General features: G+C 51.1%; 1 protein-coding gene across 1 annotated transcript in view; it reads left to right on the top strand.

The window, feature by feature from the left end:
• BMP7 (bone morphogenetic protein 7) overlaps positions 1-23373 on the top strand; it is a gene marked incomplete at its 5' end in the record, with an annotated part of 86369 nt that overhangs the window by 23008 nt on the left and 39988 nt on the right. Inside the window, one exon of the mRNA XM_010841900.1 lies at positions 9885-10077. Within this exon, the coding sequence (XP_010840202.1) occupies positions 9885-10077 (193 nt within the window). The remainder of the gene's footprint in view (positions 1-9884; positions 10078-23373) is intronic.

Below are 23373 nucleotides of genomic sequence, written 5' to 3'. Positions count from 1 at the left end.
TTCAAACCCCATCCTGGCTCCATGTTCAAGCCTTATATGCCCTGTGCCCTCTCCCAGGTCTTACTCTAGAAATTAAAAGCTAGAAGACAGTTAACAAACAGGTCAACAGGCCAATCAATCACGAATGCAGAGCATTCCTAGGAAGGAGAATTCCTAGGAAGGAAATGAACAGGATGGGAGGGGAGGAGGTGTTCAGGGAGGGTAAATGGCCCACACAGTGGAGGGGAGGGGATCTTGGTGCCGTGTCCCTGCCGCCGCGCCCCTGAACTTGGTGGGTCTGATGATTATCCAGCCTGAAGTCACTCACCAAGGGACAAGCTCCCAGGTGGCCCTGTGACTGGGGCAGGCGTCATCGTGCCAGTTTTTATAGACAGAACTGAGAGCCTGGGACCCATCTGTGTGCACTCCAGGCCTCTCCCACAGCTCTGGAATTAAGTTCCCCCGTGCTGCTACTGCTGCTAAGTCACTTTAGTCATGTCTGACTCTGTGCGACCTCATAGATGGCAGCCCACCAGGCTCCCCTGTCCCTGGGATTCTCCAGGCAAGAACACTGGAGTGGGTTGCCATTTCCTTCTCCAATGCATGAAAATGAAGAGTGTGTCTATGGGATTCTCCAGGCAAGAATACTGGAGTGGGTTGCCATGCCCTTCTCCAGGGGATCTTCCTGACCCAGTAATGGAACCCTCATCTCTTTCATCTTCTGCATTGCAGGCGGATTCTTTACTGCTGAGCCACAGGGGAAGCCCAAGCTCTCCCTCAGTTCAGTTCAGTTCAGTCGCTTAGTCCTGTCCGACCCTTTGCGACCCCATCCATGCAATTTCTCACCCTGGGAACTTTCTGAGGAGCAACCTCTGGTGTATCTCTGAGAACATGTATTTGACCCTTATTAGCGATAAGCTCTATATCATCATGTCACCATCAGAAGCCAGCCCACTGATGCTGCAGAGCCATGCTGTCCAATTGAAAGTTCCACCATGGTTGAATTTTTCTGTAAGTTACACCATCATTGAGCTTTTCTGTATCTGCTGTCCAGTATGGGTGCCCCTGGGCACATGGGGCTGTTTCAGTTTAAACCAATTACTCTGAAAGAAATATAAACACTGCCACACCAGCCACATTGCAAGTGCCCAGTATATACATGTAGTTGGTGGCTACCATACTGGACAGTGAAGGTGTAAAATTAAAGTTTCGGTTGAACCACATATAGGTCAAAATCGATAGAAAGTTCCCAACTCTTTATGGTATAACCTAATAGAAGTGAAGATTTCCCTGGTGGCTCAGAGGGTAAAGACTGCCTGCAGTGGGGGAGACCTGGGTTCAGTCCCCTGGTTAGGAAGATCCCCTGGAGAAGGAAATGGCAACTCACTCCAGTATTCTTGCCTGGAGAATTCCATGGACAGAGGAGCCTGGCGGGCTACAGTCCATGGGGTTGCAAAGAGGTGGACACGACTGAGTGATTGACACATACATACACACAACAGAAGTGAAATGGGGCTTCAGAACAATTAAATCCATTCCTTTGTTACAGAGGGAAGAACTGAGGCCCACTGAGCCTGAGGTTCCACCTAGACAGATGAGAGCCCAGTTGGGACTGAAACCAAGATTTCATGAGGCTTATGTGTCTGTTAGCTCCAGGATTCTCAACTCTATCTGGTTGACAGTCGGGGCTGGACCATCCCCTGTAGTTCAGAGGATGTTTAGCAATGTCCCTGGCCACTACCTGTCCCTGGCCACTACCTACCAGATGCCAGTAGCACACACTCCCTAAATTGTTACAGGGGATGAGTAGGGGGAAGAATGCAGGCATTCATTGCTCAATAGCCCTCAAGGAGGGTAAGGGCAGGACAAAATTGCCCCAGGCTGAGAATCTCTAGTTTAGTTGAAATAGTAACTAGTTTCCATTCTTTCCCTTCATTTTCATTAGCCAAGGATGGAGAGGGAGTGGGGACCTAGAGATCCCTGGGGGTGGGTTCCCCCCTGGGGAGATGGGGTACTCATGGGGGAAGGCTGTCTGCCTTAGTTTATGGTGGAAAAGTCGATAGAAGCTTATAGCCCTTTTTTTCTCTGCAGCTCTAGCAGCGTCTGGGGCTTTTTAGGCAAACAACTGGCTTCAGCCCTAGAGATAATTAAACCCATCTTTTCTCCTTCTCCCCACCCCATCCCCTAAACCCTTTGGTCCATTCAATTCACAATGATAACATTGTTCGAGCAACACTGCACACATGTTGACACCGGAGTGTTTAATCTTGCGGTACAGTAATTCCCTGCCCCACCCCCACCCCACATCTGTGCGGCTGCCACGCTTATGACAAAAAGCCTGGCCGCCAGTGGGCTCGCCTCCGCGCCCCCCGTCCTGGGATGCAGCCCCCGACATCTAACAGGGAGGCAGTGTCTCTGAAGACCCTCTCGGAGCGCCCGGCGCTGGGGCTCCAGGTGGTCCTATTGGCAGCCAAAGCATTTGGTGGAAAGTTCGAGAGTTGAAGAGGCGGTTCAGGGGAGACAATGCTGCTTGTGTGCCCTCTGCCAGGCGGGGCCCACCCCCTGATTTGGGGGGCTGGGGAAGGATGATGGGGAGATGAGGAAATGCTACCCTACCTTCAAGCTGTCAGCCTCCCTTGGGGTGACTCTGGCATGAGCGAAATTTACAAAGAGGGACCTGAGCAGGATGCAGTCTTCACTCTGAATTTAGCTTTTAAGGAGATCACTGTTGTGATCATGTCATGTGTGTTGAGAGCTTGAAGTATACTTTAGGGAGGTCTTTTTTCTTAATTTTAATTTTTTGGTCATACTGTGCAGCATGAAGGATCTCAGTTCCCCAACCAAAGATCGAACCTGCGCCCCCTGCAATGGAAGCATGGATTCTTAACCACTGGACTGCCAGGGGAGTCCTAGGGGTGTCTTTTTTTTTTATCGTCTCCCCGGCTAAGAGGTTGGCAGTGGTTCCTGGCATGAGGGAAGAGAGTGTGGCTGAGTGGCGAAGTATTCAGACCAGCTGTGTGGCTATAGACAAGCAACTTTACCACTCTGAGCCTCAGTGACCTCATCTGTAAAATGGACACAATGCATGTGCTTACTTCTATAAGAATTTGAGGAAATGTGTATGTGTAACATGTGATGTTGCATTCAGGCCAGTGGGAGGGCTTTGAGACTGGTGACCATCTACCTCCCATCATTAAGATGGCTACTATCAGAACAGATCATTAGAAAATAAGTGTTGGTGAGAGAACGTGGAAAAATTAGGACACTTGCGTGCTGTTGGTGCCTGCGAGAGTGCTCAATCACTGAGTCGTGTCCTACTCTGCGACGTGTAGACTGTAGCCCACTAGGCTGCTCCATCCATGGGATTCCTCAGGCAAGAATACTGGAGTGGGTTGCCATTTCCTCCTCTGGGGGGAATCTTCCTGACCCATGGATGGAACCGATGTCTCCTACATCTCCTGTGTTGCAGATGGATTCTTTACTGCTGAGCCACGGGGGAAGCCCTGCATTTTTACCACAATTAAAAATAAAAATTAAAAAATGATGGCTCTTACCTAGGTTGGGGTTTGAGTGGGTGTCAGAGTTACAATCCAAGTGAGCTTTTATCAGTTTCTCTCCTCTAGCTCTCTCCTCTAGTCTCTCTCCTCTCTCTCAACAGGGCTCTCTCCCTCATATTGGGCAGTCAAGAAGTTCTTGTAGAATGAGTACACTGGGGGGTAAGGAGACATTGAAATATTTTTGTGGCAGGGTTTATCATTTTAGACTTTTACACGATATTGCTTTTCACTATGTTTAGGACCGTCTCCTCTCTTCTTCTGTAAGAGCAGCAGAGTGTATTAACGCTCATGTTATTAAGAGAGCATTTTCCTGTAATGTCGTTGCTATGCCTGTTCACTTCTCTAGAACTCCCGATTTATGGTATGCCTCTGGCGGCTTTTTCAAGCTCCTTAATCTTACCATGTAAATCTTGGAATGAATGAAGAGCCATCATCGAATTTCACATCCTTGAAGCTGCAGGGCCGTAGATCACTAGGTGACAGCAGCCTTGGTAACATCAGCTCCAGTGAATTCTGGCGTGTGCCAGAATCTTCCGAATGGATCATATCCCCCTAGGACAGGAAGGAGATGGGGTTGAAAGCTCCAGAGTGAAATCGGCTTGGCGGGTGGGGATACTGGGCCAGGGGATCCTCAGCAGTCAGGGGTCTTTGAAAACTCAGCTCTAGTTTCTGGTTATATTGTGGACTTTGGTTGGTTCTGCTGGTTCTCAGAGCCTCTTGAAAGGGATTCAAGGGTCTGCCCCTGGCCCATAACTGGAGCTGTGTGGTCCAGACTGAGCTCCTGAGCGAGGAACAGACTTCTGATGCTGGACTTACAGTTTTTACTTGGAAAGTGTTCCTTTGCTTGTACAGTTCTGGGTCCCCTCTCATAGATTAGCAGCATCTTAGGGAACAGTGAAAGGATCGCATAGTCTGGAAAGTTAACTAAGCTTTTTCTAAAAACCATAAAGTTTTTGGAAGGAGCAGCTGGGCCATTAACATGATTACTACTGTTTATCAAGTTTTCCTAGCCCTGGCCAGGAGAGCTGCTCGAGGAGGGAGTGGAGGCAGCCTTGTATGGGCGGACTGTCCCCCCTCCCCGCTCCACGATGCAAATGTCTCTCGTGTGCAGCTGGCCACAGTCTTGCTCTTTTTGCCTTTTCTGCATGGCTGTCTTGACCATGACCATTGCCTGGTGTCTCTGAGCAGCTGATGACCAAATCCCGTGAATGGTCACCCTGCCCCTGTTATCTGAGTCTGGCCACAGGCTGGTTGTCTTATCTTGCCTGTCTCTAGTCTTGCTTCTTCCCCTGGACTGAGTTCTTCTCATAGCCGTGTTCTCCATCTCTCATGCCGTAGTGGTCCGAGGCCACTACATCTTTCTCTTGTGTGTGCCTTTCTCCCACAAAATGTGATCCATAAATGCAATTCAATAGTCCCCAGTTGAACTCTCAAAACTCCAGTCAACTTTCCCGCTTGGATTTCCTGCAGGTCACCTCGAGTTTAACCTGTCTGCCTCCACATGTGCTTTCTTCCTTCCTGCTTCATCTGTGGGGTTCTTCCTCCCGGTTACATCCACTGCTGGCATCACTGCACTCCAGGCAGTCCAGGCTAACACGCGGGGACCCTTCTCCATGCCCCTTTCTTCAAAATGCTTACCTTTGACCAATCTTTGATTTCTGTGCATTCCCAGCCCTGCTTCAAGGTGTTTACCCCATAGAACTGTGTTCACCAAAAAGCAAGAATGTCCATCATGGCCCCAGTTGTGATGGTCCCAAGGTGGAAACTACCCAGATGCCTATCGAAAAGTCAGCTGTGGCCTGTCCATTCAGTGACAGCCAGTACAGCAGCTGAATGAGTGACTTGCTGCTCCACGTAGCCACAAAGAGGGTGGGGGGCACACATGGTTGATCGAAGGACGTGGACTCTGGTGGGGAAACCCCAAGTGGGAAAAGTGAGTCTGTGTTGTCGGGTGTTTGCATGGCGGTCACCTTTGGGGACAAGTGAGGGTCTGGTATTAGGGAGGGGCCCTGCAGGGGTGTCTTTGGCGCTAGTCATGAATGTGCTGTGTTGTGCTCTGGGGGCGTTTGCGTTGAGAAAATTCAAAGAACTTCATGAGCACTTAGGGTCTGTGTGCTTTACTGCATGTATGTTATTTTAAAAAATTGTTGACTAAGACTAGCCAAGAATTACACGAAGATTAATATATTGAATCCAGTAGACTAATGGAGCCCTACTAGGTGTCAGGCTGTGCGGGACAGTGGAAGTTCAGGATCGAGACAGTCACTGCCCCTGGCCCCAGAGCTGGTCAGGGGGTCAGCTTGTACTTGTACATTATCCGCGTCTGAAGAAAGCAGCTTTCACAGTGGATGGCCACCTGGACACCCCCACTGTTACCTGGACATGTTTCTTGCCCATCCATTTCCAGCTGTATATATAATTGGTCAGGTTTTGCAGGCAAGGAGATCCAACCAGTCCATTCTGAAGGAGATCAGCCCTGGGATTTCTTTGGAAGGAATGATGCTAAAGCTGAAACTCCAGTACTTTGGCCACCTCGTGTGAAGAGTTGACTCATTGGAAAAGACTCTGATGCTGGGAGGGATTGGGGGCAGGAGGAGAAGGGGACGACAGAGGATGAGATGGCTGGATGGCATCACTGACTCGATGGACATGAGTCTGAGTGAACTCCGGGAGTTGGTGATGGACAGGGAGGCCTGGCGTGCTGCGATTCATGGGGTCGCAAAGAGTCGGACACGACTGAGCAACTGATCTGATCTGATCTGCGGGTGGCTCAGATGGTAAAGAATCTGCCTGCAATGCAGGAGACCCTGGTTAGATCCCTGGGTCAGGAAGATCCTCTGGAGGAGAAAATGGCAACCCACTCCAGTATTCTTGCCTGGAGAATCCCATGGACAGAGGAGTCTGGAGGCTATAGCCCATGCGGTCGCGAAGAGTCGGACATGACTGAGTGGCTAACGCTATACTATATATAATTGGGCTCGGTTGTTTTGCTCGGAACTGCCTTGGTTGCAAAGGACAGCCACCTGACTCTAATTAATTTACCAGAGTCTTATTGGAAGGATCTCCATGGGACTCACAAACTAGAAGGACTGAAACCTTGAACTTCAGGAAGTGTGGGGACCACTAGGCCAGGGGATTGAACCTGGAAGGCATACCGCTCAATTCTAAGCTCTGTCCTCCCCATCCAGAATCTTCTTTCTCACAGATCAGCTTTCTCTGTGAGGCAGTGTCAATGAGTGTCTGCCCAGGACATTGCATCCTTAGGGTTCAAGGCAGAGAAAACAAACAGGACTCTTTCCCACCAGGTACCAGTAAATAAAAGAAATCCTGTGTTTGGCCCAGTGAAGGGCTCATTCTCTCCCATCCCCCAACTCTGGAGAAGGGGGTCATGGGACAAGATGGCGGCTCCCTTGGGACCATGTGGCTTGATTGGAAGAACCATGAAGAGGCTCTCCAAGAGAAAGAGATGGTATGGATGTGGCACCTTCCGGTGACATCACAGTGAGCTGTGTCCCGGCACGAAATGATCCTCTAGGGAGCAGGAGAAATACTGTATCTTCTATATTTTTTCTCACATGTATAAGGACGTCTACACATTCTATCCCTTCTTCAGCAGATCTTCCTGACCCAGGAATCAAACCGGGGTTTCCTGCATTGCAGGCGGATTCTTTACCTACTGAGCTATGAGGGAAGCCCCATAAGGATGTATAGTATCTGTTTATCTTTGTGTATTATTATGTATTGATGATGCGTGGTGTGCTTGGTCGCTCAGTTGTGTCTGACTCTTTGTGACCCCAGGGACTGTAGCCCGCCAGGCTCCTCTGTCCATGGGATTCTTCAGGCAAGAGTACTGGGAGCAGGTTGCCATTTTCTCCTCCAGGGGATCTTACCGACCCAGGGATCAAACCCAGGTCTATTCTATTCTGAATACTTCCACTTAGGAACCCTGTAAATGTTGCTGCCCTCTGCAAGTCAGCAATGTGAACTGCATTTGTTTATCGTAATCCACGTGTGCAGAGGACACTAATTTAGCAAGGGGCACACTTGTATGTTTTGTGTGACTATAATGGGAGGATGCTGAGAGGAGGCACCCCAGGTGCTGAGAGGTGGCACCCCAGGTGCTGAGAGGAGGCACCCCAGGTGCTGAGAGGTGGCACCCCAGGTACTGAGAGGAGGAACCCCAGGTGCTGAGAGGAGGCACCCCAGATGCTGAGAGGTGGCACCCCAGGTACTGAGAGGAGGAACCCCAGATGCTGAGAGGTGGCACCCCAGGTACTGAGAGGAGGAACCCCAGATGCTGAGAGGAGGAACCCCAGATGCTGAGAGGTGGCACCCCAGATACTGAGAGGAGGAACCCCAGATGCTGAGAGGAGGAACCCCAGATGCTGAGAGGAGGAACCCCAGATGCTGAGAGGTGACACCCCAGATGCTGAGAGGAGGCACCCCAGATGCTGAGAGGTGGCACCCCAGATGCTGAGAGGTGGCACCCCAGGTGCTGAGAGGAGGAACCCCAGACGTGGAGAGGAGGCAAGACACTCCTGACTGATGCTTGGGGATCAGGTTTGACCTGAATGTGGGGCAGAGGTCTTGGCTGACGTGGCAGAAGGTCAAGAGAGGAGACACCCAGCTGAGGGGCCTCCTGTTGTTCTACCCTTTATTGACACCCTCCAGCTCAGAATTTCCCCTCCCAGGGCCAATTTTGGGGTAATTATTTCAGGCTTTTATCAAAGAAGGACAGTAGAATTAATTGGCTTTGGGGACCGTCATGAGGCTGGTTACTGTCAGGATGGTTTTTCCATAATCCACTTTCTTTGGACTTATCTTTCTCAGGGATTTGGATCCTTTTAATCCTTTGAAGGTGAAAGTTTTATGTTCATGGGTGTGAGCTCTCTCAGTCAGTGGTGTTTTGGAATACAAGGGGCTGTGGGAGGAAAAAAACTGGATTCCTAGGTTCTGGGTCTCCTTAGGTAGCTTTTCTTAATGAACTCAGGGACATATCAACTCTGGACATTTATTTTAACTCAAGTCTTGGGTCATCAACTACAGTGATTTAACAACAGAGTGTAAAGACACAATTTTCTCCCTCAAAGTTTCTCCCTCCCTAATAGTTTAATGGTGACTGTTAAACTGTCTTGATCCCTGAGGTTGAAATTGTGTAGATTTCACACTGTGGAGTGGTTTCTATATAAAATGGAAAGCTTGAGAAGGTAAGATTTGGGATTTGGTTTGAACTTTGAGTTAGTCACTGCTCTTCTTTTAAGAAATGACTATTCTGACTTTGATACATCACCAGATTCTCTGGGTTTCAGGAAGAACAGAATAATGTCATGGTTCATGCCTCTCATTGTCTTAAAATAATTAATGAAAGAAATTCACTTAGAAAGTCATCCCAAGGATCCTAAAGAAGTTTAGTTGGACAATTTATTCAAAAGAAGTCTTATAACTCTGATATCTTAACTGTCTTAGCAGTTAAAATACGTTTTATTTTGCACATAAAAAAAGTTGTATATACACCTGCTGCAGCAAACCGTATTTGTGATTATATGTCTAAGTTTTCTTTCTTCATTGCCTGTGATTTAAGTGATTGTACCTGTGTTAATATCATGCTTATTCAAACATTTCTTTTCCATTTGATCTATTGTAATTTTTTTCAAATAATGCTATCGTAGCTGAACTATGTAAATACTTGCATGCACAGTTTATTTCTCTTATGTGATTGTTTCTCTTGAGAGGCTCTGTAACTATGACAAATGCAGTTATTTTCCATTTGGCTGGCTCTGCCCTAAACGCCACCTCCTGTGATCTTCCCTATGAGAAAAGGCCAGTGTTAACCCTGGAGGAAGGGGCACACACACTGGTCAAGTAACTTGGCTAAGACTTCAACTGGCACAACTTACTTAGTCTCAGGCCGCCTGGCTCCTGGGAGTATAAAGGTTAAGAGTGTGGGTTTCAGAGTTCAGCCATTCACCTAACTTGTGATCTTGGGCAAGTTACCTGGCCTCCTTGAGCCTCAGTTTCCTCATCTGTAAAATGGGGCTAGATCCTGCCTCCATGTTCTATCACGTGATGGCCAAGAGTGCTCAGTGTGAGACCCATCACAGAGCACACGATGGGCAAACATACATTTTTGTACTTCTGGGTTCCTTAGCTGTCTTCATTTGTAAACTGGGGGTCCACACCCCCACTCTCAGCTTGGCCTGGCCCGGAACAGGCAGTCATCACCAGGGGTTGCCAGTTATGGGCAGGTCTCTAGCAAGCATAGGCATGATGCTTGGACTCTGAGCTGGAGAGTGAAACCCAGTCACTAATGAGCTCTTGGTACCCATGTGTGTTTCCTTCCCTTCCCAGTGGAACATGACAAAGAGTTCTTCCACCCACGCTACCACCACCGGGAGTTCCGGTTTGATCTCTCCAAGATCCCAGAAGGGGAGGCCGTGACTGCAGCTGAGTTCCGCATTTACAAGGACTACATCCGGGAACACTTCCACAATGAGACATTCCGGATCAGTGTCTACCAGGTGTTGCAAGAGCACCTGGGCAGGTGGGTACCATCCTGGGGCCTGGGCGGGGTCCTGAGCTCCTCCTGAGAGGAGGCAGCGGCAGAGGATGAGGCACGGTCTGTCGTGGCTACTTCCCATGTTATTGTTATTCAGTCACTCAGTCGTGTCTGACTCTTTGCGACTCCATGGCCTGTAGCACGTCAGGCTTCTCTGTCCTTTACTATCTCTTGGAGATTGCTCAGACTCATATCCGTTGACTCGGTGATGCCATCCAACCATCTTGTCCTTTCTTGCCCCCTTCTCCTCCTGCCCTTGATCTTTCCCACCATCAAGGTCTTTTCTAATGCTTCAACTCTTCACATCAGGTGGCCAAAGTATTAGAGCTTCAGCATCAGTTCTTCCAAGGGATATTCAGGATTGATTTCCTTTTGGATTGACTGAGGGAGCACCAACCACATGCCAGGCTGTTTATCTTTTTTAGAGAAAGTGTATGGTGTAGGTTGGGCATCCCTGGTGGCTCAGTGGTAAAGAATCCCCCTGCCAATGCAGGAGATGTGGGTTCAGTCCCTGGGTCAGGAAGATCCCCTGGAGAAGGAAATGGCAACCCACTCCCGTGTTCTTTCCTGGGAAATCCCATGGACAGAGGAGTCTGGTGGGCTAGAGTCCATGGGATTACAAAGAATCAGACACAACTTAGTGTCTAAACAACAACAATGGTGTATGTCGCCATTTCTTAAAACTATCACCATCAGCAGGTTGGGTTAGGAATAGGGACAGCCAGGGGAGCCTGCGGTTGTGTGGCCCCCTATGGATATTTATGGGTCGTCTGTCTGGGTCAGTGTGTCTTTAGGGGGATGAAGAAGAGGAAGAAGCATTTTTGACAGTCTGCCTATCTCCCACGCATCACTGAAACCCAACACGTGATGTAAGGCCACCAATGAAAGTGGCTGTTTGTAATGAAATGTTTAGGGGATAAAAATCCACAAATGAAAAATAAACAGGCAGAGAACTCTTAGCCTTCCAAGAATCTTGAGGTCAGGAACCGGAAGCTTCTGTTGAAAGACTTTAATTTCTTGAGACCTTTTAGTTTTGTTTCAAAGTCCTCCAAGGGGTGAGAAGGTTAAGAGAATGAGCTGGAACATTTCCCTAACAGGGACATTCTGAAGTCTGGAGGTGGACGCGACCTAGGTCGTGCTACCCAGTGGCTGAGTGTTCGGACATCTTGGGATGTCAGACCTTCCCCTCCCTACCACTCATCGTAATTAATGGAAGGAAGACAGTGTGGGTGCCTCCTTTCTGCTGGACTGTCCTGGCCTCTTCAGTGGGAAAGGGAACCTGTTAGCACATTTGGCTTGGCAAGCCCTGTCACTTGGGGGGTCATCTTAAATACTAGAAAACCAAGTTTTTCTTGAGTGTTTCCAGTGTTTTGCCTTAGTTAACTGTCTCTGCCCGCAGTTTCTTGAGTTCTTTCAAATCAGCAAGTATATTTGTGCATTTAAATATTTTTACAAATGGTGTCTCATCATGCAGTGTCTCCTACACCTACATCTGTTGCTAAACCTTGATGATCTTGACAGTGAACCTTGTCGATCCTTTCACATCGCTACCCAGGGGTATCCTTGTTCTTCTCATCACCATGCATCTCCCATCGTGCGGGCTGTGCTGGAGGGTATTTAGCCAATTGTCTGTGTGCACACGCTGAGCTCTCAATTTTTATGAATTATAAACAGCATGGGCTGTGTGGCCAACACTTGTCTATCAGTCAGATAGAGTTCTAGAAACAGAATTGTGGGGTCGAGGGCCCACACGTCAGTAACTCTGATAGATTTGGCTGAACTGTTCTCTTTGGAGGTTCTGTCAGTTTATACTCCCACCAGCCACATAGAGGAAGCCTGTGGCCCTTATGGGCTCCCGAACATGGTCTTATCAAACCGTTCTGATCTTTGTTACTCTGTCTGATGGGTGACAAATGGCAGCTCAGTGTGGACTATATCTGCATTTTAGGGTCCCCACTTGTCTGCACTTTCCTATACTGTCCCCCTGCTGCAGAGGATGACAGACCCTTCCGGCGGGGAGAGACTGTGGGTGTGGTTCTGGGCAGGCAGCGACAGCCTTGTCATTCACCTCGAAATCTTGCTGAAGGCCCTCAGAAGCCCCAGTTAACCCTGGCAGGCTGGACCCTGGCTCCCAGACCCAATTACAACAAGAAGCATTGAGTTCTTTCCCCAAGGGTGACATATGTCTGCTCTATGCTCTCACAAAGCTCCTGGGGCTCTTGAACAAGAGCATATGTTTGACTGTTTTTTTTAGTGAAGGCTGATGTACTGGGGGCCAGGCAGGTACCCAGAGGCTATTGGTTAATGGCACTTGATCAGTCCACTTGTACAAACTTCGAGCCCAGCTCACGCTCTGGGCTTTCTGGCAGGCTCCCCAAACCTGCCTCAGAAACCTCCATCAAGAGGTTTAACCTCAGGAATGTGGCTGCCCCAACTGGGTTTGGCTGAGCAGGACTGAGATGGTTGATTGGTGTCGCCTGGGTGGCTCTTCCTCCAAGATCTCCAGGCAGGAATGTGCTCCCCCTCCCTGGCCGGGTCGTTGGGGTCAGCTGGGATGCTGCTGATGTGGGTGGAGCTTGTTTCAGGACTGGAGCGTCCTCAGGCACTGCCCCTGATGTGAGGAGCACCCCAACTAGCACCCCAAGCACCTGTGGGGCTTTCTCCCTCCCGTCCATGTGCTGGGAAGAGCAGCAGAGACAGTGATGGCAAGAGGGGGCTGGTGGGCACGAGCTTCCCCCACAGGACACAGAGGCCACTGCATTTGGAGAGATCCATGGGAGTCCAGCCATTCACTTATTCAACCACCTCTGTTAAACCACTGGGATAAACCAGCCCAGCTCATGGGGGCAGGGACCTTGTCTCAAAGCTGGGCAATTTTTTATTTTCAATTTTTTTTTTTGATGTGGGTGATTTTTTTTTTAAGTCTTTATTGAACTTGTTACAATATTGCTTCTGTTTTATGCTTTGTTTTGTTTTGGCTATGAGTCATGTGGGATCTTAACTCCCAGAGCAGGGACTGAACTGTCACCCTCTGCGTTGGAAGGCGAAGTCTTAGCCACTGGACCACCAGGGAAGTTCCCATCGGGCATTTTTAAATGCCCTCCCAAAGCGCCACACATGGGGTGGCTGGGAACAATAGAAATGTGCTCACAGAGCTGGGGGCCGGAAGTCTGAAATCCGGGTGGCAGCAGGGCTGTGCTCCCTCTAATATCTGCAGGAACGGATCCTTCCTTTCTCTTCCAGCTTCTGGAAGAGGCTGGCCCTTGACTGCATCCCTGGCTCTCAGCCGCACTGCTCTGGTCTCTGCCTCTGTTGTCACACGGCTCTGCGTGCTCTCTGCATGCCTCTCCTCCTCTGATAAAGAGACCAGTCATCTTGGCTTAGGGGCTGCCCTGCTCCAGCACGACTTCATTACTTACCTAATTACATTTGTAAAGACCCTAATTCCAAAGAAGGTCCCAATCAGAGGTCCCCGCGGTAGGACTGGAGTATATGTTTGTAGGAGATGCAGTTCCATCCATAACAGGGTGAAGAAGATGGGCAATCAACAACTTAGCAAATAAGTAGACCCACTGGCCTGATAAGGCGATTGGTGTTCCTAGACGGCTTGTTGAGCTGGGGATGTTTGAATGACTAGAAGGATCTGAAATGGGGTGAGGAGACAGTGTCTCAGTGTCTGTAGGGGCCACTGTCTTGAGGTAGAGACAAGCAAGCATGGGTTGTTGGAAGGACACGAGGGAGGCAGTGATGCCGGGGTGGGGCGGGCCGCCAGGTCCTCGCTTAGATGAAACACCAGCCTCTGGCTTCTGTGGTGGTTGCCGGCAGCTCCTCGTCTTTCTGCCTGTGTCAACCTGCTGTCTTCGTGGGCACCTGGTTCTGTCGTAGTTTGAAGTGGCCACCTCCTCACCCCTGCCTGAGATCCGTGGGGTGAATCCAGAGGCCCAGGAAAGAGAGAAGGCCTGAGTCACTGTGGTTGGAAGAGGAATGGGCAGGACAGCTGTCAGTGGCTCTGTGGCCAGCGTGGCAGGTCATCTTGGGGGTGCTCAGCCCAGCTCTGCGTTCCTGCCTCGGGGCCTCTGGGCTTTGCTGGGAGACCAAGTTCCCCATCAGCAGGCATTTGAGCACCTGCTGTGTGTTGGGTAGTGGTGGATGTGACCGGACCCCAGTCCCTGCCCCTCGAGGAGGTGACATTCAGACAGAGGAGGCGACATAGGATGATACGGCAGGTGCAAAGCATAATGTAGAGCAGGGAGTGGACAGAGGCAGCCAGTGGGCAGGAGGGGCTGCTTGCCTTAGACTTCCAAACTTCTTATCCATAGTACTTGAAAGAAAGAAGCAAGGCCCTCATTCTCTAAAAGTTAAAAGGTTAAACAATTTTTTCAAAAAATTATTCTTTTTTTCTGGGTGGGTTTTGTTTTTGAATCCAGAATCAAAACGATCCTATGACATAAATTCCTCAGCTAGGACAGTCCAGCTCTTTAAAGTGTAGATTTGGGGACTTCCCTGGCAGTCCAGTGGTTAAGACTGTGCTTCCACACCCACTGTGCAGCGTGGGTTCCAGCCCTGATTGTGGAACTAAGATCCTGCATGCTGCAAGGCATGGGCAAACAAAGAAAAAAAACAACCAGAGTATAGATTCAAATCCCGACACTCTGTACCAGTGTGGCCTTGGGAAGTAGTAACCCCTCAGAGGCTCAGCCTCCTCCTCTGTACAGTGGGGATAATAACTGAACCTACCTCCCAGGCTTGTGGTGAGGATAAAGGGAGTTGACAAATTTACTTTGAACATAGTAAGTGCTCAGTGAAGGTTTAGCAGATATTAGAAGCATCACCATGACTGTCAGCGTGGTCACCATCCTCACCACCATCACCACTACCATCCTCACCTTCATCGCTGGGAATGCAGAGACCTGCTTCGGAAAATGAAGGACTCTGGGTTTTGGGGGTGGGACTGCCTTTACCATCTATGCTAAATCCCTTAATTCTGCAGTATCTGATGGGGATGTAGGCCTGAGCTTGCTTGGAGGTGGAGCCCTAGTTTGCATTTCCCCAACCTGGGTCATGCATCCGCTTCAAGCTGAAGGCCTTTGGCTGATCTGACCCTGAGAGAAGCCCTGTTCCCACCCCCGCCGCCTCACCGTGTAGCTGTCTGCTCCCTCTGCTAAGGGAGTCGTGGCCTCCCCGACACCGACCGCCCAGCTGTGCGGAGCTTGGAGCTGGGACATCTGGCGAGGCTCTGCCTGAGCTCCAGGAAAGCCCTCGGGGTGCTGGGGATTAGCCGGCTTTGGGTCGGCCTCAGCGTCTCTCCCCCTGTGGCAGCCACTTTCCACAGAGTCCTCTTGATCTCTTGGAATCCAGATTAAATTCCGATAATGAGCCGAGCTGGAGGCCTTCCATGGCCCTCGGGCTCAGCTTGCAGCTGGAGAAGCGTGTTGGGGCCGCCCTTGGCCTGCTGTGGGGGAAGTCGGGGCTGAGAAGCAGGTCTGGGGAAGGTGGCCTTGGCTTCAGTGGCCTTGCTGGGGAAGAGGTGTGGCGGGAGGTGCTAAGGGATTAGAGTCTTGCCCTCCTTTTCTGAACGCTGGACCAGGGGCTGGGCAGTGGGGCTCGGCTTTCAGGAGCTGGTGCCACTTCTGTCCCTTTTGGCTCTAGCTTTGGTTCCAACTCAGGGTGAAGGTGTTGGTCCCGAAAGCTCATGGGTTTCATTTGTGGAACTTGGACATTTTCCAGCCTCCCCCTTCTCCTCCCCTCTCCTTGTGGGTCCACGCTTTGTCCCTGCAGATCTGCCCCACCTGTAGGAGATGCAGCTGGTCAGTGAGACACCCTGGCGGCAGCCGGCCAGCAGAACCCCCTCGTGGGGACTCCGTCACTGCCAAAGTCAAGATGAAGCTGGCAGCAGGATAAAAAATGTCCCTCTGTGTGTCTCAGGGACTTTGGCTGCCGGGAGGGTGACCTCAGAGGGACACGGTGAAAATGCAGGTTCCAAGTCAGATGGCTGGAGTGCAGCCTGAGCTTCTGTGTGTCTGACAAGCTCCCGGGGAAGCGATGCACAGAACTGGGAGGGGAACTGCTGGGGGAGAGGACATCCCACTATGGGGAGCAGGGGGCAGGGGGTGTTGTGGGCACAGCACTGCAGTCTCCATGCCCTGGGGCAGCCCTAGGGCAGTGGGTCATCAGACCCTTCCCAAGTCTGTCGTGTCAGGACTTGGTAATGAGACTGCTCATTATCTTCTTATCTGACTTCAGTCACTGTGAGCAGTGGACAGAGGGACATGGTCGCATTGCAGGGCACTTCACGTTCATTGAGGACCTTGGAGATGACCCTTCAGAGACTTGATATCCCCATTTCCCAGGTGTAGCGACTGGCTTAGAGAGGGGAGGTTATTTACCTGAGACCCCACAGTTCCAACAGGGCAGAGCTGGGACTCAGCCTCAGGTCTCTTGGATTCCAGGGCTTGAGTTCTCGGTCACAGCAGCACCTTGGAGGAAAGAGGCTCAAACAGGGTGACTCCCAGTTCCTGGCTGTGGTCCTGACCCTTGGCTGTTCATTAGAATCACCTGCATAACCAGGCCTCCCAGGCGGCTCAATGGTAAAGAATCCGCCTGCCAATGCAGGAGACGCAGGTTCAATCCCTGGGTGAAGAAGATCCCCTGGAGGAGGAAATGGCAACTCAATCCAGTATTTTTGCCTGGAAAATTCCATGAACAGAGGAGCCCTGTCCAAGGGGTCGCAAAGTATGTACATACTCAGTACACGACTGAGGTTTGGGGTACGGCTAGGCATCAGGATTTTTTAAACTCCCAGGTGTAGCCCAAACTGAGAACAGTTGTCTGAGCTCTCTCTTCTCCCTCCTCTGTGGGCCGTCACACATGCCCAGGAGAGCAAGGGGGAGAGATTTCTTCTAGCCCAGGCCCCTGGACTCCTCTTGGCTCGGTCTCTCAGAGAAGACTGTCTCCTTCCCAGAGGACTGAGCCCGAGTGTGGACCAGGCCCTGACTGACTGACTGCTCCGTGGCACAGGGGCAGGGGCAGGCTGAATGGAGAGGTCCTGCTGGGCACTGCTTGTAGAGGTTTCCGGGAGCTCCTGAAGTATTCTTGCTCCCACAGAGGGCCTACGTGCCTGGTTCTGCGTCTCCTGGCTTTCACCTCGCACCACAGTACCTCCGCCCCAGGGTGTGAGCTCTGGTTTTGAGCTGTTTTCTTGGGAGTTGCTGGTTCAGCTTCCCAGAGGGCAAAGAGGGAGCACTGGCTGTCCAGGCATGGCTGAAATGTCCTAGAAAGTCAGGGGACAGCAGCCTGGTCCAGGGCACCCAAGCACTCCTGGCCACCTTCCTCCAGGGCCTCTTCCGAATCCCAGCTCAGAGCAGCTTCAGCAGGACTCAGGGGCCCTTGGGGTCTACTCACGTGCCCAGAGGGATTGCACTGGAAAAAAAACCTGCATCCAGCAGTTCCCCCACTGAGTGGAACAAGCTGTGTCGGGCTCAAGCTGTGCTGGTCAAGTCGCAGCTGGCCTGCCTTGCTCTGCAGCCCGGGACCACTTGTCTGTTGGCCCCCTGTCCTGTGGACCAGGGCCAATGTGGGCCTTGGTGCCTTTTAAAGCCTTTGTGCCTTCCATTTCCTTTTGTAACTCATCCCCAAACTGGCTTCACAGGGCAAGACACAAGTCAGTGGTGGCAAATTCTCTGCGTCGAGTGCTTCCAAGTTGCCCTAAGTCTTCACGACATCCTCAGGATGTCTTATTTTCCCATTTTGTGGATGGGGTCACTGGGGCACAGAGAGGTCAGATGACCTTCCCGAGGCCACACACTAAAGGTGGAATTCAAAACCAGGCATCAAGTAAAATTTCAAATGCTGGGTCCACCCCCGTCCCCCAACCCCCTCCACCTCAGAATTCTGATGTAACAAGTCTGAGTATCCCCAGAGTGGACTTGTTCCTTGTTCTTTCCTGCTTCTTTGAGGATCTGAGGGACCTTGTGGGAGTCCTATCATCCATTCAGTGCGGGTGGAGACTCCTGCCCTGCCTCCTCTCCCAGGACAATGCTTTACTGGTGTCGGATTCCCCAGAGTGAGCAGGTGGCAGCTGAGACACCTTTCTGGGAGAGAAGATTCTAAATAGAGATGCTGAGGAGACTTTATAAGGAGTTGCTTCTCTGCCCTGTTCCTGTCACTGCATGGATTGAATGCTTAATGAATGCAAAGGTCAAGGTGATCAAGTGTCCCATGAGGCAGCCCCTTGCAGACCCACCTCATAGAAAGGGCCACTTCTTTACCTCTTGTTCGTTTGGCTGATGTCTTCCGAATTCGCGATGTAATCTGCACGCTCTGGTTTGGGTAACACCTCTGCGAACTGAGGGAAGAGTTGTCTGTCTTTGCCCGACGGTGACGATGACAAAGCTGACTGCTCAGGGCACGCAGTGTGCTGTCACTGTCCTTCCCAAGCCCCCGAGGGGGGTACCACCATTCACCCCATTTTGCAGGCAAGGGAACTGAGGCACAGTAGCGGGTTAGGGGTTAAGGAAAGGATGTGTGTATCTGTCCCCGATCATATCTGTTTTTCCTCCTTGGCTGGTGGATACACACATCCCTTTCTCTTCATGGCAATCCTAGGAATTGGGTAATGGGAGGGAAACATTTTCTGCACAAGGGAACTGAGGTTGAGAAGACAAAAGAGCTGCCCTGCTTGTCTCAGAAATGCTGTGTGGACAGTCAGTAAAGACCAAGGGCTTGGGATCCACATGGACTCGAGTGGCTCGTGAGCCCCCATGAGCCTCATCAGCGAAGATCTGAGTGGGAGTGTGGAGACCATCATGGTGACCCAGAAGCAGAGCCAGGGACGAACTCTCCATGAGGACAGGCGTCTGGTGCGCTTTGCTCACTGTTCCATCTTGTGTGCCTGGAACCTGGCGTACAGTAGGTGCTCAGCGAGACACATAGGCATGAATGGAGCTAAAGGGATCTAGCCTCCTAGCCGTGGGCTTCCTGAATGGACTGACAGTAGCAGCGTCTTTCACGAGGAGTCTTAGCACCAGACGTAGCGGCTGGCACAAGGCTATGTGAAACAGGTACCTGCTGGTGCCCCTCTCTCACTTCCCGAGCATCCAGCCTTGGGCCCGTCCATCCTCGCAAACCTTCCAATGTGTTCTCTCTTCCAGAACTGAAACCCGAGAACACCTCTCTTGCAATCTTTCTTCAGCATCTGAGCCCAATTTCCAAAAAGTGAAAATTGCCCATAATTATAATACTTTTCGATCCCAGGGAAGTTTCCCTCTGATGATTATAATTATATTATTTTGAGTTTGTGTGCCAGTGGGTACCCAAGGGTGGGTTGGTTCTTGTTTGCAAGTAGGGGACATGTCAGCCTGTATGCCCTGGCCCTGGGTTCCCTATGCTGGAATGAATTTTGGAAGAATGGGCTTCAGTATTGGGGGCTGGCTGTATAACTTGATCCCGGTGCTTTAATTCCAAAAGCACTTCATACTTGGACCTCTGCTCGTCCATAGGAGTCTGTTTTTCCAAATGTATTAACATCTGTGTTTCATATCAGGGCCTGTAATTGCTTTAGCCTTTTTGGCAGGAGACAGAGAGAATTAATATTTTTCAATTTGGTCATGAGCAGTCATCTGTAGCTGGGAAGAAAAGTGCCTGTTCAGATGTGAACTCAGTAAGGATGGGAAATGCAGGCTCACCAGGAAGGGGATGTTTTAAAGGAGTCAACCATGACTAAGGAAGCCCTTGGTTATTTCAAGTTCAGGGTGGAAGTTGGCACTTGGGTAAATGCTCAGCATGCTTCCAAACATTGGCTCCTCCTTTGTCTTCCAATTGCCAGCCTGCAACAGCACCATTTTCTTCTTTTCCCTCGATAGTGCCCAGGTCTTTGGGCATTTGGGGGCAATTGGAGGAGTGGATCTTCCCTGGTGGTCCAGTGGTTAAGACTTTGCCCTCCACTGCAGGGGTATGGTTTGATCCCTGGTCAGGGAGCTAAGATCCCCCGTATGTATGCATGTGTGCTAAGTTGCTTCAGTCATGTGTGACTCTTTGTGACCCGGGGGAACTGTAGCCTGACAGGCTCCTTTGTCCTGAATTTCCCAGTCAAGAATACTGGAGTGGGTTGCCATGTCCTCCTTCAGGGGATCTTCCCCATCCAAGGACTGATCCTGTGTCTTCTTGTCTCTCCTGCACTGGCAGATGGATTCTTTACCATTGAGCCACCTGGGAAGCCCAATGACATTCATGAGTTTGGTGCATTTGCTATATTTAAGGAACCAATGTTGACGCATTATTATTATGAACTGAAGTCAATAATTGACCCAGGTTTTCTTGTTTTTTTCTCAGTGTCCTTCTTCCGCTCTACAACATTACATGACATTTGGTCGTCACGTCTCCTTGGGCACCTCTTGCCTGTGGGTTTCTTATACCTTGCTTTTTCCTGGTGACAATGACAATCAACCAGCTTTAGACAGAGCACTTAGTCATAATCCTCTGCTACTGTTGCTGATCTGTCTCAACCTGACCTCTTTCAAAATCCAACTCGACACCCGCATCCTCCAAATCTGCACTCAGGTGGTCAAGATCGCCAGGTCCTCAGCCTGTGGCCTCTGGGGCCTTTGACCATTGCACCCCTGGTGCCTGACACACATCCTGTGGTTCCTCTTCTTGAGTGAAAACTAGATGGTGAGAGCCTTTAAGGGGGTAGGACTTTAAATTTTGGGGGCTCTTCCTCAGAGCCTAGTTAGGGACTTTTAAAGATGACACTTGGGTCCGAAAGCAGATGTCTCATTTCCCCTTAATGCTGTGGGTGAGGGATTTGGGCTCAACCTTTGGCTCCAGGGTTGGGTCCACAGGCCAGGGGAATAGGGGTGCGGGGTGGTTTGTGAGTCAGGTTTTCAGGTGGGACAAGCATTCGAAGGAGCAGCTCCCAGAGAAGCCAGTCCTTGTCGAAGGAAGAAGAATGGAGTGTCTCCTTGGAGAGCGTCTTCCAGCAGAGCCCCTGGAGAACGTCTCCCGGCATTACACATGCAGGGTGGGCTTCCCCAGCTCAGCTGGTAAAGAATCTACCTGCCATGCAGGAGACCCCGGTGCAATTCCTGGGTTGGGAAGATCTCCTGGAGAAGGGAAAGGCTACCCACTCCAGTATTCTTGGGCTTCCCCTTGTAGCTCAGCTGGTAAAGAATCTGTCTGCAATGTGGGAGACCTGGGTTCGATCCCTGGGTTGGGAAGATACCCTGAAGAAGGGAAAGGCTACCCACTGCAGTATTCTGGCCTGGAGAATTTCATAGACTGTACAGTCCATGGGGTCACAAAGAGTCGGACATGACTGAGTGACTTTTACACGTGCAGGGCTCGCGGCACATCCCTCCTTCTTCCTAGGAGAAGAATCCATGAGGTCTGTAGTCTTGATTCCTGTAAGAGGGACCACCCACCAGCTTCCCCTTCATCCCTGGGTCTTCTCTCCAAGGTCCCACGCCCACAGGCGCCCCCTATAGATCATCACGGGGATGGAGTCCCTGGCTGCCCAGGATGGGCACTCCTGCTGTGTTGACCTCGCCAGCTGTGACCTGGGACAAGACCTCCTCCCTGTGATGGCTGGCTGGAGCCGCAGTCTAGATGCTTCTGCTCGGCACCGCCCTCTCCTGCCCCGGGGCTTTCTCTGACCCTCGGATGCAGGCAACCCACTTCAGAGTCAAGCCCCCGGAGCATCCTTCCATCGCAGGTGGGCAACGGCAAGTGGATGTTGACTCCAGCCTCCTCATGCCCCAGGAAGTACCACGCAGAGCTGTGTTCAGACAGCGTCCGGGGGCGCCTGGCGGATGTGAGCCCCAGATGCCCACAGCTTCATGTTTTGACCTCTTTCCATCCCTGCCTTACTTCCCACCCCCTTCCTGGTGGTTCCTGGGGTCACTTCTCAGACAAACCACTTGCATTCAAGCCTTTGACTCAGGATCTTCTCCTGAAAGAAAGAAAGTGAAGTCACTCAGTCGTGTCTGACTCTTTGTGACCCCACAGATTATAGCCTACCAGGCTCCTCTGTCCATGGGATTTTCCAGACAAGCATACTGGAGTGGGTTGCCATTTCCTTCTCCAGGGGATCTTCCTGACCCAGGGATCGAACCCGGATCTCCCCCATTGCAGGCAGACACTTTACCATTTATCTTCTCCTAGGGGAGGGACAAAATATAACAGAGGACAAGTGTGCCCACCTGGTAGGGCTGGCAGGGGTACAGTGGCATAAGGCACATGTGATGCTTGGCACAGGGGTGTGTCCTCAGCCTGCCCGCTCCCTGTCACCTCTCAGCACCCCTCCCTGCTCTGCATCGCGATCTGGTCTTTGTTTTTGAAAACCTGGACTGTGGTCCTCACAACACTTGCTCTGTCTGCAAACTCCATTGCTGAGTTCATTTCCTTTTTCCCAGCTTCACTTAACTTTTTTTGCGTCTGGGTTTGGAATCTTAAAACAGCCTGTGGTTCTTTTTTTTGGGGGGGGAAAAATAGGTAGGAAATATGACCCAACATGAGTGTGTTTGTTTATTCCTTGAGTGTGTGCGTGAAGGAGGCTGAATTTACCTTGTGCTATTTCGGGCTGGAGCTGGAGGCTGGAGGAAATGGAGCAACTGGGGAAAGTCTCGAAAGATGAGTCTCCCATGCTCGGCGTCTCGCCCACCCGCCCCCGGGATGCCAGACGCAGGCAGCTGCCTGGCGCGTGGGATTTCCCGTCTCAGAGCTCCACAACGTGCCCCACAAGGCCTGGTTGTTCTGGGAGCACCCAGGGGCCTTTATGTCTCACCTCTGAGCTCTGAAATACCCAGCATGGCTCACTTCTCAGTGTTTGGTTTCTGTAGGGACCATACCCAGGGTGAACAGAATTCCAGACCACCAGTTTTCTGGGAATTCTGTGGCCCAAACCCTGGAATCTTAAGTAAGCAGGAACAAGAGTTGGGTCCCAAAGTAAACTGGAGGTTGACTTTCTTTCTAGTCGAGGTCCCCTGCCTGTCTATGTCCTCTGGGTTTCTCCTGACAACATGCAGATCAAGGAGCTAATCTTGACCGAGGGCTGAGGACACAGAAGTGGAGGAGGTGAAGCCTAGGCGGCCAGGCAGCCTCCAACGGGGATGGGCTGGGGGTGATTTGGCCACCCTGTGACTACCCAGGCAGGCCCTGTGCAAGGTGGGGGACGTGGAGGTGCCTGGGCACGGACCAGCCTGTGTTACCAGGCAGCCTGGTGCCCCTGAGCTGGAAGAAGACTCCCAGTGGGTATGGAGTGGATGGGGGCCCGAGGCCCAGCGAGGG

Source organism: Bison bison, unplaced genomic scaffold, assembly GCF_000754665.1.
Source record: "Bison bison bison isolate TAMUID 2011002044 unplaced genomic scaffold, Bison_UMD1.0 scf7180017864167, whole genome shotgun sequence".
NCBI lineage: Eukaryota > Metazoa > Chordata > Mammalia > Artiodactyla > Bovidae > Bison > Bison bison.
Note: the sequence above shows the minus strand (reverse complement) of the source record. Positions and strands in the feature narration are given on the sequence as shown.